General features: G+C 32.4%; 1 protein-coding gene across 1 annotated transcript; it reads right to left on the bottom strand.

The window, feature by feature from the left end:
* Positions 1–1932: 1932 nt before the first annotated feature.
* Positions 1933–9103, bottom strand: LOC143228190 (protein obstructor-E-like). The gene is made up of 5 exons (XM_076459496.1): positions 8916–9103; positions 7117–7314; positions 3754–3959; positions 2870–2925; positions 1933–2061 (listed from the first exon to the last, which is right to left on the bottom strand). Exons 1-4 carry the CDS (start codon positions 8962–8964, stop codon positions 2899–2901), a joined length of 480 nt encoding a protein of 159 aa, XP_076315611.1. The 5' UTR covers positions 8965–9103; the 3' UTR covers positions 1933–2061; positions 2870–2898.
* Between the last annotated feature and the right edge of the window lie 4585 nt (positions 9104–13688).

Below are 13688 nucleotides of genomic sequence, written 5' to 3'. Positions count from 1 at the left end.
GACATACACACACAAGCAGCCAGGGATTAACTGTATTACTGTCTCTAATATTCCTAATACGAGTGACATACACACACAAGCAGTCAGGGATTAACTGTATTACTGTCTTTAATATTCATAATACGAGTGACATACACACACAAGCAGCCAGGGATTAACTGTATTACTGTCTCTAATATTAATAATACGAGTGACATACACACACAAGCAGTCAGGGATTAACTGTATTACTGTCTTTAATATTTATAATACGAGTGACATACACACACAAGCAGTCAGGGATTAACTGTATTACTGTTTCTAATATTAATAATACGAGTGACATACACACACAAGCAGCCAGGGATTAACTGTATTACTGTCTTTAATATTCATAATACGAGTGACATACACACACAAGCAGCCAGGGATTAACTGTATTACTGTCTCTAATATTCATAATACGAGTGACATACACACACAGGCAGCCAGGGATTAAGTGTATTACTGTCTTTAATATTCATAATACGAGTGACATACACACACAAGCAGCCAGGGATTAACTGTATTACTGTCTTTAATATTCATAATACGAGTGACATACACACACAAGCAGCCAGGGATTAACTGTATTACTGTCTCTAATATTCATAATACGAGTGACATACACACACAAGCAGTCAGGGATTAACTGTATTACTGTCTTTAATATTCATAATACGAGTGACATACACACACAAGCAGCCAGGGATTAACTCTATTACTGTCTCTAATATTAATAATACGAGTGACATACACCCACAAGCAGTCAGGGATTAACTGTAATACAGTTGATATATATGGTAACATATCGAACTCAACTGATCAGTTTTTTTGAAAAATATTGCATTGCGTCTACAATAATCGAGAAAAACTATTTTGATTTTAACGGTAGTTTTTTTAATCGTGTTATATAACACATTTATTATTATGTTTGAGGATGAACACAATTATCTGGACCTTTTTACTTTTCAAGAAGCTGTTTAAGAGCTCGATCGTATTTACCCAACAGTTGGATAACTGTACTCTTTGGTATTTGGTTTCACTGTGTACCAGGATGCAATACGCCACTCGTATTTACCCAACAGTTAGATAACTACTATTTGGTATTTGGGTTCACTGTGTACCAGGATATAAGACGCCACTCGTATTTACCCAATAGTTGGATAACTGTACTCTTTGGTATTTGGTTTCACTGTGTACCAGGATGCAATACGCCACTCGTATTTACCCAACAGTTAGATAACTACTATTTGGTATTTGGGTTCACTGTGTACCAGGATATAAGACGTCACTCGTATTTACCTAAGTGGAAGATCTGCAGTTTGCGAACAAGCAACAAGGTTCGGAATACTCTCTATCCTGGGTAGCATAATAATAATAATAATAATAATAAATTAACCCAGTTTTCGATTTCATGTTGCACTTAATTTTGAAAAACTACGGACTTTTTGTTTCTCATCCAGTGAAAAATACTCCATTGGTCGAACCAATTTACTTTGAATAAGTTACTTCTAAACAGTTGGTTAACTAAAAGATACACACGTGATAACTAAGACGTCCAATAAGACATAATGTTACCCTACTGGAACTTCGAAACTGTAAAATCAGACAACCGCCTTAACCTGCCATATAATGTAGCTCATTGGTATGAATTCACATGTGATTTTAAACGGATTTACCGCGTCCCGAATTAATATTTGTATATTAGATATGATTTAATCGTTTCCTATTAATGTAACACTCATATGCTTTTAAATAATTTGCCACTAACCTTACCGACAGCTAAATATATAAATCCGGGACGTTACGTGGTTTGTTAAAATTAATGTCTAACTATTATTATTTCGTTGTCCTTTGTATCCTTAGTCGAGCATGAAATAATATTAAGAAACAATACTTTTATCGACAATCTAGTCATAAAATGGTTTTATTGAAAAGTTAAAATACGAAACCTAATACAAAAGTAATATTTACTGAGAAACATGAACCTATGAGTTTTTCTTTCTTTCCCCATCGATGTCATCATGAACAACTTCGTTTCTGAAAAACAAAAAGCAGTAAGACTCATTATTTCTCAATGATTTGTGTTTGTTTCAAACATTCTACGTTTACTAATTTTAAAATCTGTTACACGTGTATAGCTTAAGACGCAATAAAATCACTTTGTTCACAAACGTAAGTTTATAATTAGATTTGGGCCTTTTTGTTTGTGCTCTGCACACGAGGAGTATTGAAACCCAGTTCTCAGATTAGCAATCATATCACATAACCAGTTGATAATAAGGTAATGTAATAGCTAACAATTATATTTAAATAATTAACTGATAGTGAGGTAAAATAACAGCTAAGTACCATATTTAAATAATTAACTGATAGTGAGGTAAAATAACAGCTTAGTACCATATTTAAATAATTAACTGATAGTGAGGTAATATAACAGCTAAGTACCATATTTAAATAATTAACTGATAGTGAGGTAAAATAACAGCTGACTACCATATTTAAATAATTAACTGATAGTGAGGTAAAATAACAGCTGACTACCATATTTAAATAATTAACTGATAGTGAGGTAAAATAACAGCTGACTACCATATTTAAATAATTAACCAAGCATTATGTGAAGTAACAACTAATTATCTTATTACACAATCAGTTGAAAGATAAATTAACAGGTGACAATCATATTTAAATAATTAATTGATAATGAGGTAAAATAACAGCTGAGCACCATGTTTATACAAGGTAGACTCATTTGATTTGCTAATAAAGCACACAGTAACTATATATTAAAATTTGGAACAGTTCTCAGTTAGTGTATATGTGGTAAAATAAATTATTTTATTACCTGTTTCACAATGGTAGTTTTCATGTGTATTAAGTTCTATTTTCACCATCCTGGTCCTAGAATAAGAAGAATAATTATTAGCTTTTATTTAACACAAAGTAATTATACCGAAGAGAAGTTTTTCCAATATTTATTGGATATGTTGTCAGAGGACACCACTTTGATATTTTAAGATAAAGATAATGTTCACATAATTAGTGTTTGTAGGTACTGAAAATAGAAACTAACTATACATTCATTGGATTACATCTGTTAGTTTGGTCACCATTACACAGATAATTCACATCTGTTAGTTTGGTCACCATTACACAGATATTTCCATCTGATAAGTTTAATTCATTACAGAATACACAAAAGACGAGATTCGTCTCCTGAGTACTTAATGTTATTCTGACCACAACCATGAACATGTCGATGCTTAACGTTTGGAAAATTGTATCTTAATATAGCTGTCAAAACAAAATATTACAGTAAACTTATTTATGCAGTTCTATTATCAACAAAGTAGTTTAAACTGTCGTATTATCAAGTAGTTAGTTTATATAATACTCTTACCAACCAGTTAGTTTATACAATGGTATTATTATTCAGTTTGTTAACATCAAAATAAACACATCACTATTTATATCGTAGAATTATAAAAGAATTCATTTATAGTGTTTACAACTGTTACTTACTACAATATTTGATGAATAAACTTACCGTAAGCTTGTTTATATGGTAGTATAATCAACCAGTTTATTTATAGTGGTAACAACTGCTCCTTACTACAATATTTAATGTGTAAACTTACCGTAAGCTTGTTTATATGGTAGCATAATCAACCAGTTTATTTATAGTGGTAACAACTGCTCCTTACTACAATATTTAATGTGTAAACTTACCGTAAGCTTGTTTATATGGTAGTATTCACAACCAGCAACGTTCTGCGGCCACGAACATTCTCCACTGTTTGGATCAAACACTAGAGAGGAGCTGCATCGTTGTAGAATGGCCTTTCCATCAACACACTGCCAGAAATGATCACATTTTGTATCGTGAGGGAATATTCCAAATTTCCTGGGACAATTTTTTGAAGGCACAGCTGGCTCTAATAAGAAATAATAATAATACGTTTATTCACTAAATCCTCTAATGATATAGTATAAACGTTTAGCCTCTGACGAACACTGTGCTGAAACTTAGTGGAAATACATTACAAATTTAATAAAATTAATACAAATGTTTAGTCCATATCAGTGGGCAAACTTTTGTATTGTAAATTAAAAGATTCGTGCTGCAAGCTCATGGGATTCTAACTGTAAATTATAAGATTCCCACTGTAAGCTCATAGGATTCTAACTAAATTATAAGATTCCAACTGTAAACTCATGGGATTCTAACTGTAAATTACAAGATTCCCGCTGTAAACTCATAGGATTCTAGCTGCAAATTATAAGATTCCCGCTGTAAACTCATAGGATTCTAACTGCAAATTATAAGATTTCTGCTGTAAACTCATGGGATTCTAACTGTAAATTATAAAATTTTCGCTGTAAACTCATAGGATTCTAACTACAAATTATAAGATTCCTGCTGTAAACTCATAGGATTCTAACTGCAAATTATAAGACTCCAAATGTAAACTCATAGGATTCTAACTGTAAATTATAAGATTTCTGCTGTAAACGCATGGGATTCTAACTGTAAATTATAAGATTTCCACTGTAAACTCATAGGATTCTAACTACAAATTATAAGATTCCTGCTGTAAACTCATAAAATTCTAACTGCAAATTATAAGACTCCCACTGTAAACTCATAGGATTCTAACTAAATAATAAGATTCCAACTGTAAACTCATGGGATTCTAACTGCAAATTATAAGATTCCCGCTGTAAACTCAGAGGATTCTAACTGCAAATTATAAGATTTCTGCTGTAAACTCATGGGATTCTAACTGTAAATTATAAGATTTCCGCTGTAAACTCATAGGATTCTAACTGTAAATTATAAGATTTCTGCTGTAAACTCATGGGATTCTAACTGTAAATTACAAGATTCCCGCTGTAAACTCAAAAAATTGTAACTGTAAATTATAAGATTCTAGCTGGAAACTAATAAGATTCTTATTTTTAATTATAAGATTCCAGCAGCAAACTCATAAATTCTAACTGTAAATTATAAAATTCGCTGTAAAGTCATTTGATTCTAACTGTAAATTATAAAATTCGCGCTGTAAAGTCATATGATTCTAACTGTAAATTATAAGATTTCTGCTGTAAACTCATGGGATTCTAACTGTAAATTACAAGATTCCCGCTGTAAACTCAAAAAATTGTAACTGTAAATTATAAGATTCTAGCTGGAAACTAATAAGATTCTTATTTTTAATTATAAGATTCCAGCAGCAAACTCATAGAATTCTAACTGTAAATTATAAAATTCGCGCTGTAAAGTCATTTGATTCTAACTGTAAATTATAAAATTCGCGCTGTAAAGTCATATGATTCTAACTGTAAATTATAAGATTCCAGCTGTAAACTCACAGGATTTTAACTGTAAATTATAAGATTCCAGCTATAAATTCATAGGATACTAACTGTAAAGTATAGGATTCCAGCTGTCCACTATCAATATCCGTTTTCGGATTCCATGTGTCATAGAACCACCTGACTAGAAACGTCTGTTCCTTGAATGTTCTGATTGTTACGTAATGTTCTGATTGTTACGTCAAGTTGTTATAACTTCGAAATTAACTAACGACAAAATTTAACAAAACAAAAATATTTTAATTATTAAAATTTGTAAATTGTTCTCAAACCATAATAAACTTTTGTTGTAAACTGTTCTCAAACCATTATAAATTTTTGTTGTAAACTGTTATCAGACTCTGATATAATTTTGTTGTAATCTTCCCTCAGACTCTGATATACTTTTGTTTAAACTGTTATCGGACTCTGATATACTTTTGTTGTAAACTGTTATCAAACTCTGATATACTTTTGTTGTAAACTGTTATCAGACTCTGATATACTTTTGTTGTAAACTGTTATCAAACTCTGATATACTTTTGTTGTAAACTGTTATCAGACTCTGATATACTTTTGTTGTAAACTTTTATCAGACTTTGATATACTTTTGTTGTAATCTTTCCTCAGACTCTATTATACTTTTGTTTAAACTGTTATCGGACTCTGATATACTTTTGTTATAAACTGTTATCAGACCCTAAGATACGTTTCCATAAATAATGATTTTATTGATGTTAACGTCTGAGACCATAATGACTGAGTGTTAATTGTCATGTAATTCATTACAAAAACTTTGAAATGGAATGATTATCTGGAGACTAATTTCTGGACAAACAGAATATATGGAAATAATACAAACACAGACATAAAATAAAAGAAGTCGCAATGTGGTTAAACAAAGTTTCCTTTCGATGTGTTATTGTAATATTCCAATACGTGATTAAAGAATATTTAGGGAAAGGAATCAAACAGTTGTATTTTTAGGGTAAATTAAATAAAAGCAGTACAGCTGGAGCATGTTAGAACTTTAATAAATAAATAAATCTCATGAAACGCGCGTGGTACAAGGTAAACAAATATTTTGTACGAAACAATAAATTATCTTCTGATTATATTATTAGTATATAATACGAGTATTTTATTTCTGGGACCCTGGTGGCCTACCGGTAAGTCACTAGCCTTATGAACCACGAGGTGGGTTGAATATCCATCACATATTGTACCTCTTCGTTCTTTATATCAAACAAACAAACTTTCAGAGATTTGAAAAAACTAGTTCCTGCCGTGTGATTTACTTAGCTATATTTTGTAGAAAATTAAGAAAAATATAGTTATTAACACATAATTTTATCAGTTACATAAATTTACGAAGACAGCCACAGTGAAATATTGTTAGATTTTATTAATTACATAGGAAATGTTTTTAGGTTTTATTAATTATGTATATTTTACGTAGATAGTTAAGGTGAAATATTGTTAGAAGCTCATTTTGATAAAGTGTTCCAACAATATTCAGTTGCTATGACGTCTTCCGCTGGAGATCGTATTAAAATATATTAGGACAGTTGAAGTTTGGTGGTAGTTTTAAAATAGACTATGACAGTTTAAGTTTGGTGGTAGTTTTAAAATATATTAGGACAGTTTACGTTTGGTGGTAGTTTTAAAATAGACTATGACAGTTTAAGGTGGGTGTGAATTGTAACATAAATTATGCCAGTTTAAGAGATTACTCACGTAGTTCGAGCCGTTCCCCACACTCCACGTTGAACGGGTAGTCGCACCTCGAATAAAGCGGGTTCTTCACTGGAAACACATAACCATCATCACACAGGTGTTCGATTGGTTTCCCATTCCGACATTCGTAATATTTATCACATTGATAAAGATCAGGGAAAAATCCATTTCCGTAGGGACACCGAAACTGGCTTGCAGCTAAAGAGAGGTATTATTGTACAAAGATTATCAGATATGATAATTAACCTAAAAGAAAATATGGTTTTAAACAGATAGTTGCAGATATACTGTTTTATATCCATACTTTATAAAAATGTGGAATAAAGACAAAATTTGCAGTAAATTTAACATCTATTTTCGATGTTTATCAGTTAATTAGAAAAAAATAACAATATTCCAGTTAGGGTATACCTACTAACGCTGTATTTTTAGCTCATATTATTATGCTATGTGTTACTAGTTTCTCTTTGTTGCGAAACTATGCTTGGTGAAAATGAAGTCCAAAAGCAAAAGCAGTCTTGCAATGCAGACAAACTTCTAATTTCAGTGTTAGTGATTTGTCTCCCAGTGGCAAGTCTGGAGCTTATGACACCATCACTACGTCACCAGACAAGACAAACACCACCACTAAGACACCACACAAGACAAACACCACTACTAAGTCACCAGACAAGATGAACACCACCACTATGACCCCAGACAAGACAAACACCACCATTTAGTTACCAGACAAGACAAACACCACCACTAAGTCACCAGACAAGACAAACACCACATTAAGTCACCTGAGAAGATGAACCCCATCACTAAGTTACCACACAAGACAAACACCACTACTAAGTCACCAAACAAGATGAACACCACCACTATGACCCCAGACAAGACAAACACCACCATTTAGTTACCAGACATGACAAACACCACCACTAAGTCACCAGACAAGACAAACACCACATTAATTCACCTGAGATGATGAACCCCATCACTAAGTTACCAGACAAGACATACAGCACATTAAGTCATCAGATAGGACGAATACCACCACGAAGTCACCAGACAAGACGAACACCATCACGACGTCACCAGACAAGACAAACACCACCATTAAGTCACCAGAGTAAGTATATTTTATTAATCATCAAAATCAACCAGATAACTGATCAATACACAGCTTTTAATGAAATGAACGTACATTATGTACAACGGTTGACAAACTAGCTGAAGGAACCCGCCAAGGAAGCAAAACCGTGTAAACACGATGTTAGATAACGTTTCCCTTCTCTGGTTATTGAATCCCCAATTATCCCATTAGATGCTAATTGCATACCCTGATGTATGGAAGATAATAACTGAACTAATTAACTACTTGTGTTTTCAAAACCAAAACTCTGAAAACAACTAGAGCTGTGACCTATCTTTTGTCCTATTTCTCGGACAAAAATCCTAAAACCAAATGGTTCATGCTTGCATTTTCCTTACAAAACTTACCGTAATCGTATCATTCAGTTTTGATGGATGCTAACACGCAACTGTGATGAATCATCTCTGTAGTAATTTACTATGCTTACAAAAACGTATTATTGTCTGCACAGGTGATGCGTTACTAAAGAGTTATTATTATACACTAATTATAAAAGTACTGCATTGTTGTCATTACCCTAATACATTTATAAAAGATTGCAATTCGAACTGGACTTTAACTAGGAGGATATATACTGTAACATTCAAATAGAAATACGGACTACCTCGAAAATAACTAACACACTGTGGTACTTCTATTACCCACAAACAACACTTACTTAATATAGCCAAGTGCAGGACCACAACTCCGACAGAGACAATTCTCATATTTAGTATGAAATTTTAAGATGTTTCACCGTTGTCTGGATCAGAAGCTGATTTGAAATATCGAATACGTTTTCATGTGCACGTGCCTGTGGAAACTCGGTCAGTGCGCAGGCGAATAAACTTATCTTCCGTTTCTCATAGTGAAGACAGAAAATTGGAGAAAAACCTGTTATACTGAAATTATCTGACATGAAGAACTAGTCTTAGAACTTTGACCGAGTTTAGACATCCTGGTATGAAAATAAACTTCGTGTCTGTCCCACTTTTGTTTAATCTCTAAGAACAACATGTTAGACTACAATAACTTTACTGTATTATTAAGATTAAAGTTATAGAAACAAAATAAACTCAACTGTAAAGCCTTTATTAAAGTGTACAATATTTGTTGTGACAAGAATAAACACCAGGTTTACGTACTTTCCTTTTTCTCAAATATGTAAGAACTAAAGAAACTATGATCATTCTTTTCAGATAAGATAAATTAGAAAAGTACTTTACCCTTTAACACGGGATTTGTAATGTAAGAGAACAGAAATTCCAAACTATTTTCATAGCTACGACATCTTCTATGCACCCAGGAAGTGCCCTGTTGTGGTGGTCAAAGTTTAATATTATTTTCATAACTTCTTCACAGCCCGTGTATCCAAAAACTTGCAAACCAGGCTATGAATGCAAGACAACCATCCGTGTAAAAATACACTTAGAGAGTTAAAAAAAAAACCTAAATTAGGTTACTGATAGAATAAATTATTCTAGCATATTATATAAGCCTAAAATGTGAAAATTACTATTTAAAAAGCCTTTTGTACTTCAAAACAGGTGCGTGATACTAATAAGTACCAAATTATATAATTAGTGGACACTTTACTTACCCTTCAGAACACATATATGATACTAATAAGTACCAAATTATATAATTAGTGGACACTTTACTTACCCTTCAGAACACATATATGATACTAATAAGTACCAAATGAAAAAACAAACACTTTTTCGACTTTAAGATAAATTGTTTGAGTGTATTAAAAGCCAGTGTTTTTTGGAATATCTGTTTTTCTTTCACTTTACAAGAAATGCTATCCCGATACAACAAAAATAGAGGAAGGCGAGGAAACACGTTTTATTTGATGTTGAACTTTTTGATGTTCAAAATTAGTAAATAAGTCGTGAATAAAACCGAAAATGCAATCGTTTAAATTCATTTAGCATTTTTTTGATTTTGTTAGCTGTAAACTCTGATGAAGTTTAAAAACTGTAGTAAAGCATCTAGTACAAAAATTATTTGCACAATTAGAAATGATTTTTAAAACATCAGCTTGTGAATGTGGCCTTGCTTTAAGTCAAGTGAAATTGCAATAAAAATAATTATATGCTGTATGTCACCGTCCTTGAAACTTTTCATGTGTTGGAGACCACAAGTTAGATCCGTTTGAGAACAACAGTGACGCCACCTAGTTATGTGGCTAAGTACAGGTTGTTTTATCGTAAATTTGACGAGAGAACTTAAATTTTTTTATAAGTGAACGACCACATTGTTTTTTTAGCTCTTTATTTTAACAAACTATTTACGCAGTAGAAATGTTTTAATTATATTTTACGACTTGTTTTCTAAATTATTAGTATAAATTAGAGCCCTCTCTCTTTACCTCTAAAACAGCGATATATCTGCAGAGTAATACCGTTAGAAATCGGGCTTCAATACCCGTGGTTGACACAGCGCATTGTGCAGCTTTGTGCTTTAGTACAAACAAATTAAATCTGTTAATATTTAGTTATAGTAAAATAAATCACACACACCCTAGTTTTATCAGTAAGATTAGTGTGTGTGTGTTTTTACCACATTTTACCACTACTTACTTCACAGTCTCAGCACTGTATAAGTACAGTTATGTCGTTATTTCTTTGTCTGAACGTTGTGGATACATGATGTGTTTAAATAATATACGATTGTGTTAATACTTCGTTATCTTATCGCTGTCGATACATAATAATATATCCTGTTCTATCATTTGGCGGGTTCTTTTAAACTATCATATAAAATAACCATAAGGCCTAACTTTCTTCAGTAACGTTTGTTACAGGATACGTTCACACCGATACAGATAATAAGTCTGAGTTCACAGAAAACTTTGTAAAATAAGCTGTCAAAGAACTTTAGGGCTTAAACAGAAATTTACTTGAGCAGAGCAGAAAACGTGGTACGTATTCTGGTTTAACATTATTTGACCCCAAGACGAAGTTCATGAGTAGATATAACTGGGGGCGATCAGAAATTTTCTTTCTTTTCGACATAGACGCGATTTAAGCACCTTGGTAGAATTAATGTTAAAAATTATCATGATAATAAAGAGAGAGTGAATTTTGAACACCGGGGATAAGATAAAGGTTCACTAGTGCGACCAAACGAAGGCGAAAAATCCAAGGACAGATTTTTACCACAAGAGCACAAAATCATCAGCTAATGTGGGACTAAAGACGGCAGGGAATTTGTGGATCCTACGTTAAGATTTATGCGTTGTTGTTTTTAAATCTGTACAGGTGAAAAGGTCGCGGAATAGAGGTTTTGGACATGAAGAGAAGACAGGTTCGAAGGATACGACGTGACCAGTAGTAGGGTCTGACCAGAATAAACCGGAAATTTTTACTTTAGCGGACGGGAAGGTAGTACGTTCCTGCTGGTGACTGGTTTGTTGTAAGGCATCTACGGATGTGAATTGGTATAACAGTCGTGTTTGTGTGTCTTTCTTTCATCTTGCTGTGGTCGTTTCAGTAGACCGCTCCTGCTGTTCTATTTCTGGTATTGAAGAATATTTTCAATGGTAAATGATTGGTGTACGTTTCTAAGAAAGACTGTAAACAGATGAGTGTTGCTTTACGGGGAATCACAGGTGAAAAGAAGTAAGCGTACCTTGTCGAGAGCGTTCCGGAAAAGCATGCGCTTATAGCTTGTATCGTTGAATGAAGCTGGCAGCGTCAATGGGTAACTCATCGATTATTACAGGCGGCGTTGGGTGAACAGCGCGTTTGCTGGTCTATGAATCAGCAACCAATATAATACCATAAAAAAAAAAAACCAACACGAATGATACCAAATACTCAGAAATTTACTGCTGTAGAGCTAACACACTAAAAAGTTTAAACAGAAGTTTACTCGTATGGTGTTTTAAAATGTCTTTTACTCATATAATAATCCTATATTTATTTTGGAAATTCCAGAATATGTAGCTTTAATTGTACTAATTTATTATTATGAATTATGTAGTTAGATAACTATTTAAAGTCCTAAAATAAAATTATTTTTATACTCTTCTATGGAAAATATGTCTTCGAAGTGAATTTTTCGGTCCACTAGTAACACAATGGTATGTTTACATATTTACAATGCTAGAAATCGGGCTTCGATACCCACTGTGAATAGAGTTCAGCTTTGTATAGCTTTGTGTTTAACTTCAAATAAACAAACAGATTTTAGAAAATAAAGAAACTCCTCAAGAGTCGCTACGGTTAATTATTTATGTACATCCACTAACGTCTGCATTAAAAACAAATAAACTTCGTCTTCTGCAGAATAACATAATGCCTTTGTATTTTGGAGAAACATTTCTGTATCATAGTTTTTTGTTTTCATTAAGATAAATTAATATTGACTTTGCAATAAGTGCAGAATGTTATCATGAGTGTTTTTAGCCTGAATAATTTTATGAAAACTGTGTTCATCTTCACTAGTGTTTTGCTCTCCCAGAGAAGATAAACACTGTTAGGAACTTTATTTTTTAGGAACAATATATTTTTAATTAACATGATACTCCTATATTACAGTTTTGTGTTTATTTTTACAAGTTATCTTCTTTTACTTGGATCAATTTTTTTTTCCAGAAAGATGCACTCGACTTCGGGTTTAGGAGAAAATATGTTTAATTTTTTGTAGATTGTTTATATCGCTGTTGTTGATGTTCTACGGAAAACTTGAATTCAAAATCGGCTTTTCAAAAGTATAATTTTTCTTCAAAACTCGTCACGTTTAATTATTTTTTATAAAAATAACATAAAAGTTCGTGTTTAAACTCGTTTCTTTTTATGAATATATGTAAGGTCTTTGTCTTTTGAAATACATAATTGTATCACATGTTTTTCGATTTCTTCGGCTGAAATTATGCATTCAAGATGGGCTTTTAGGAAAACGATTAATTGTTAATGTTTTTCTTTTTTTATACTTTTTTGATTTGATGAAAAATCTGCCCACCTTTGATTTCGTGAGGAGATAAACAGTTTTAGAAAATTGCAATATGGTGTCTTACCCAATTTGATAGGTATTAAAGTTTTGTGTTTATTTCTTATACTATTATCATATTTTGCGTATTCTATGTTTTAAAGAAAGATGCACTCCATGTGGTAATATTGTTTTCATTATACCTCAGGGCTCAAAATTTTATTTTTCTGGAACATTTTGGCCTTATGAAATTAAACATCACTAAAGCACAGACTTACACTACATGCGAACACCCCTTCTAATTAGTGGGTTCGGCTATTTCAGGGGGTTCCCAACCTTTTGGCACTCACGACCCCTTACCTAAAAGTTTGAAACCCATGTGACCCCCTACTCAGGGCTTACTATCAGCAGCTTAATTTTTATTTTATTTTCTGTGAAGGAGAGGGAGAGAAACATCTAAAAAAATATTTAAAAATTCTGTAATTATTTATTAGCAAATTAAATCACATTGGTT

This window comes from Tachypleus tridentatus, chromosome 10 (assembly GCF_004210375.1).
Source record: "Tachypleus tridentatus isolate NWPU-2018 chromosome 10, ASM421037v1, whole genome shotgun sequence".
Classification (NCBI taxonomy): domain Eukaryota; kingdom Metazoa; phylum Arthropoda; class Merostomata; order Xiphosura; family Limulidae; genus Tachypleus; species Tachypleus tridentatus.
This window is presented reverse-complemented; position numbering and strand designations above follow the sequence as displayed.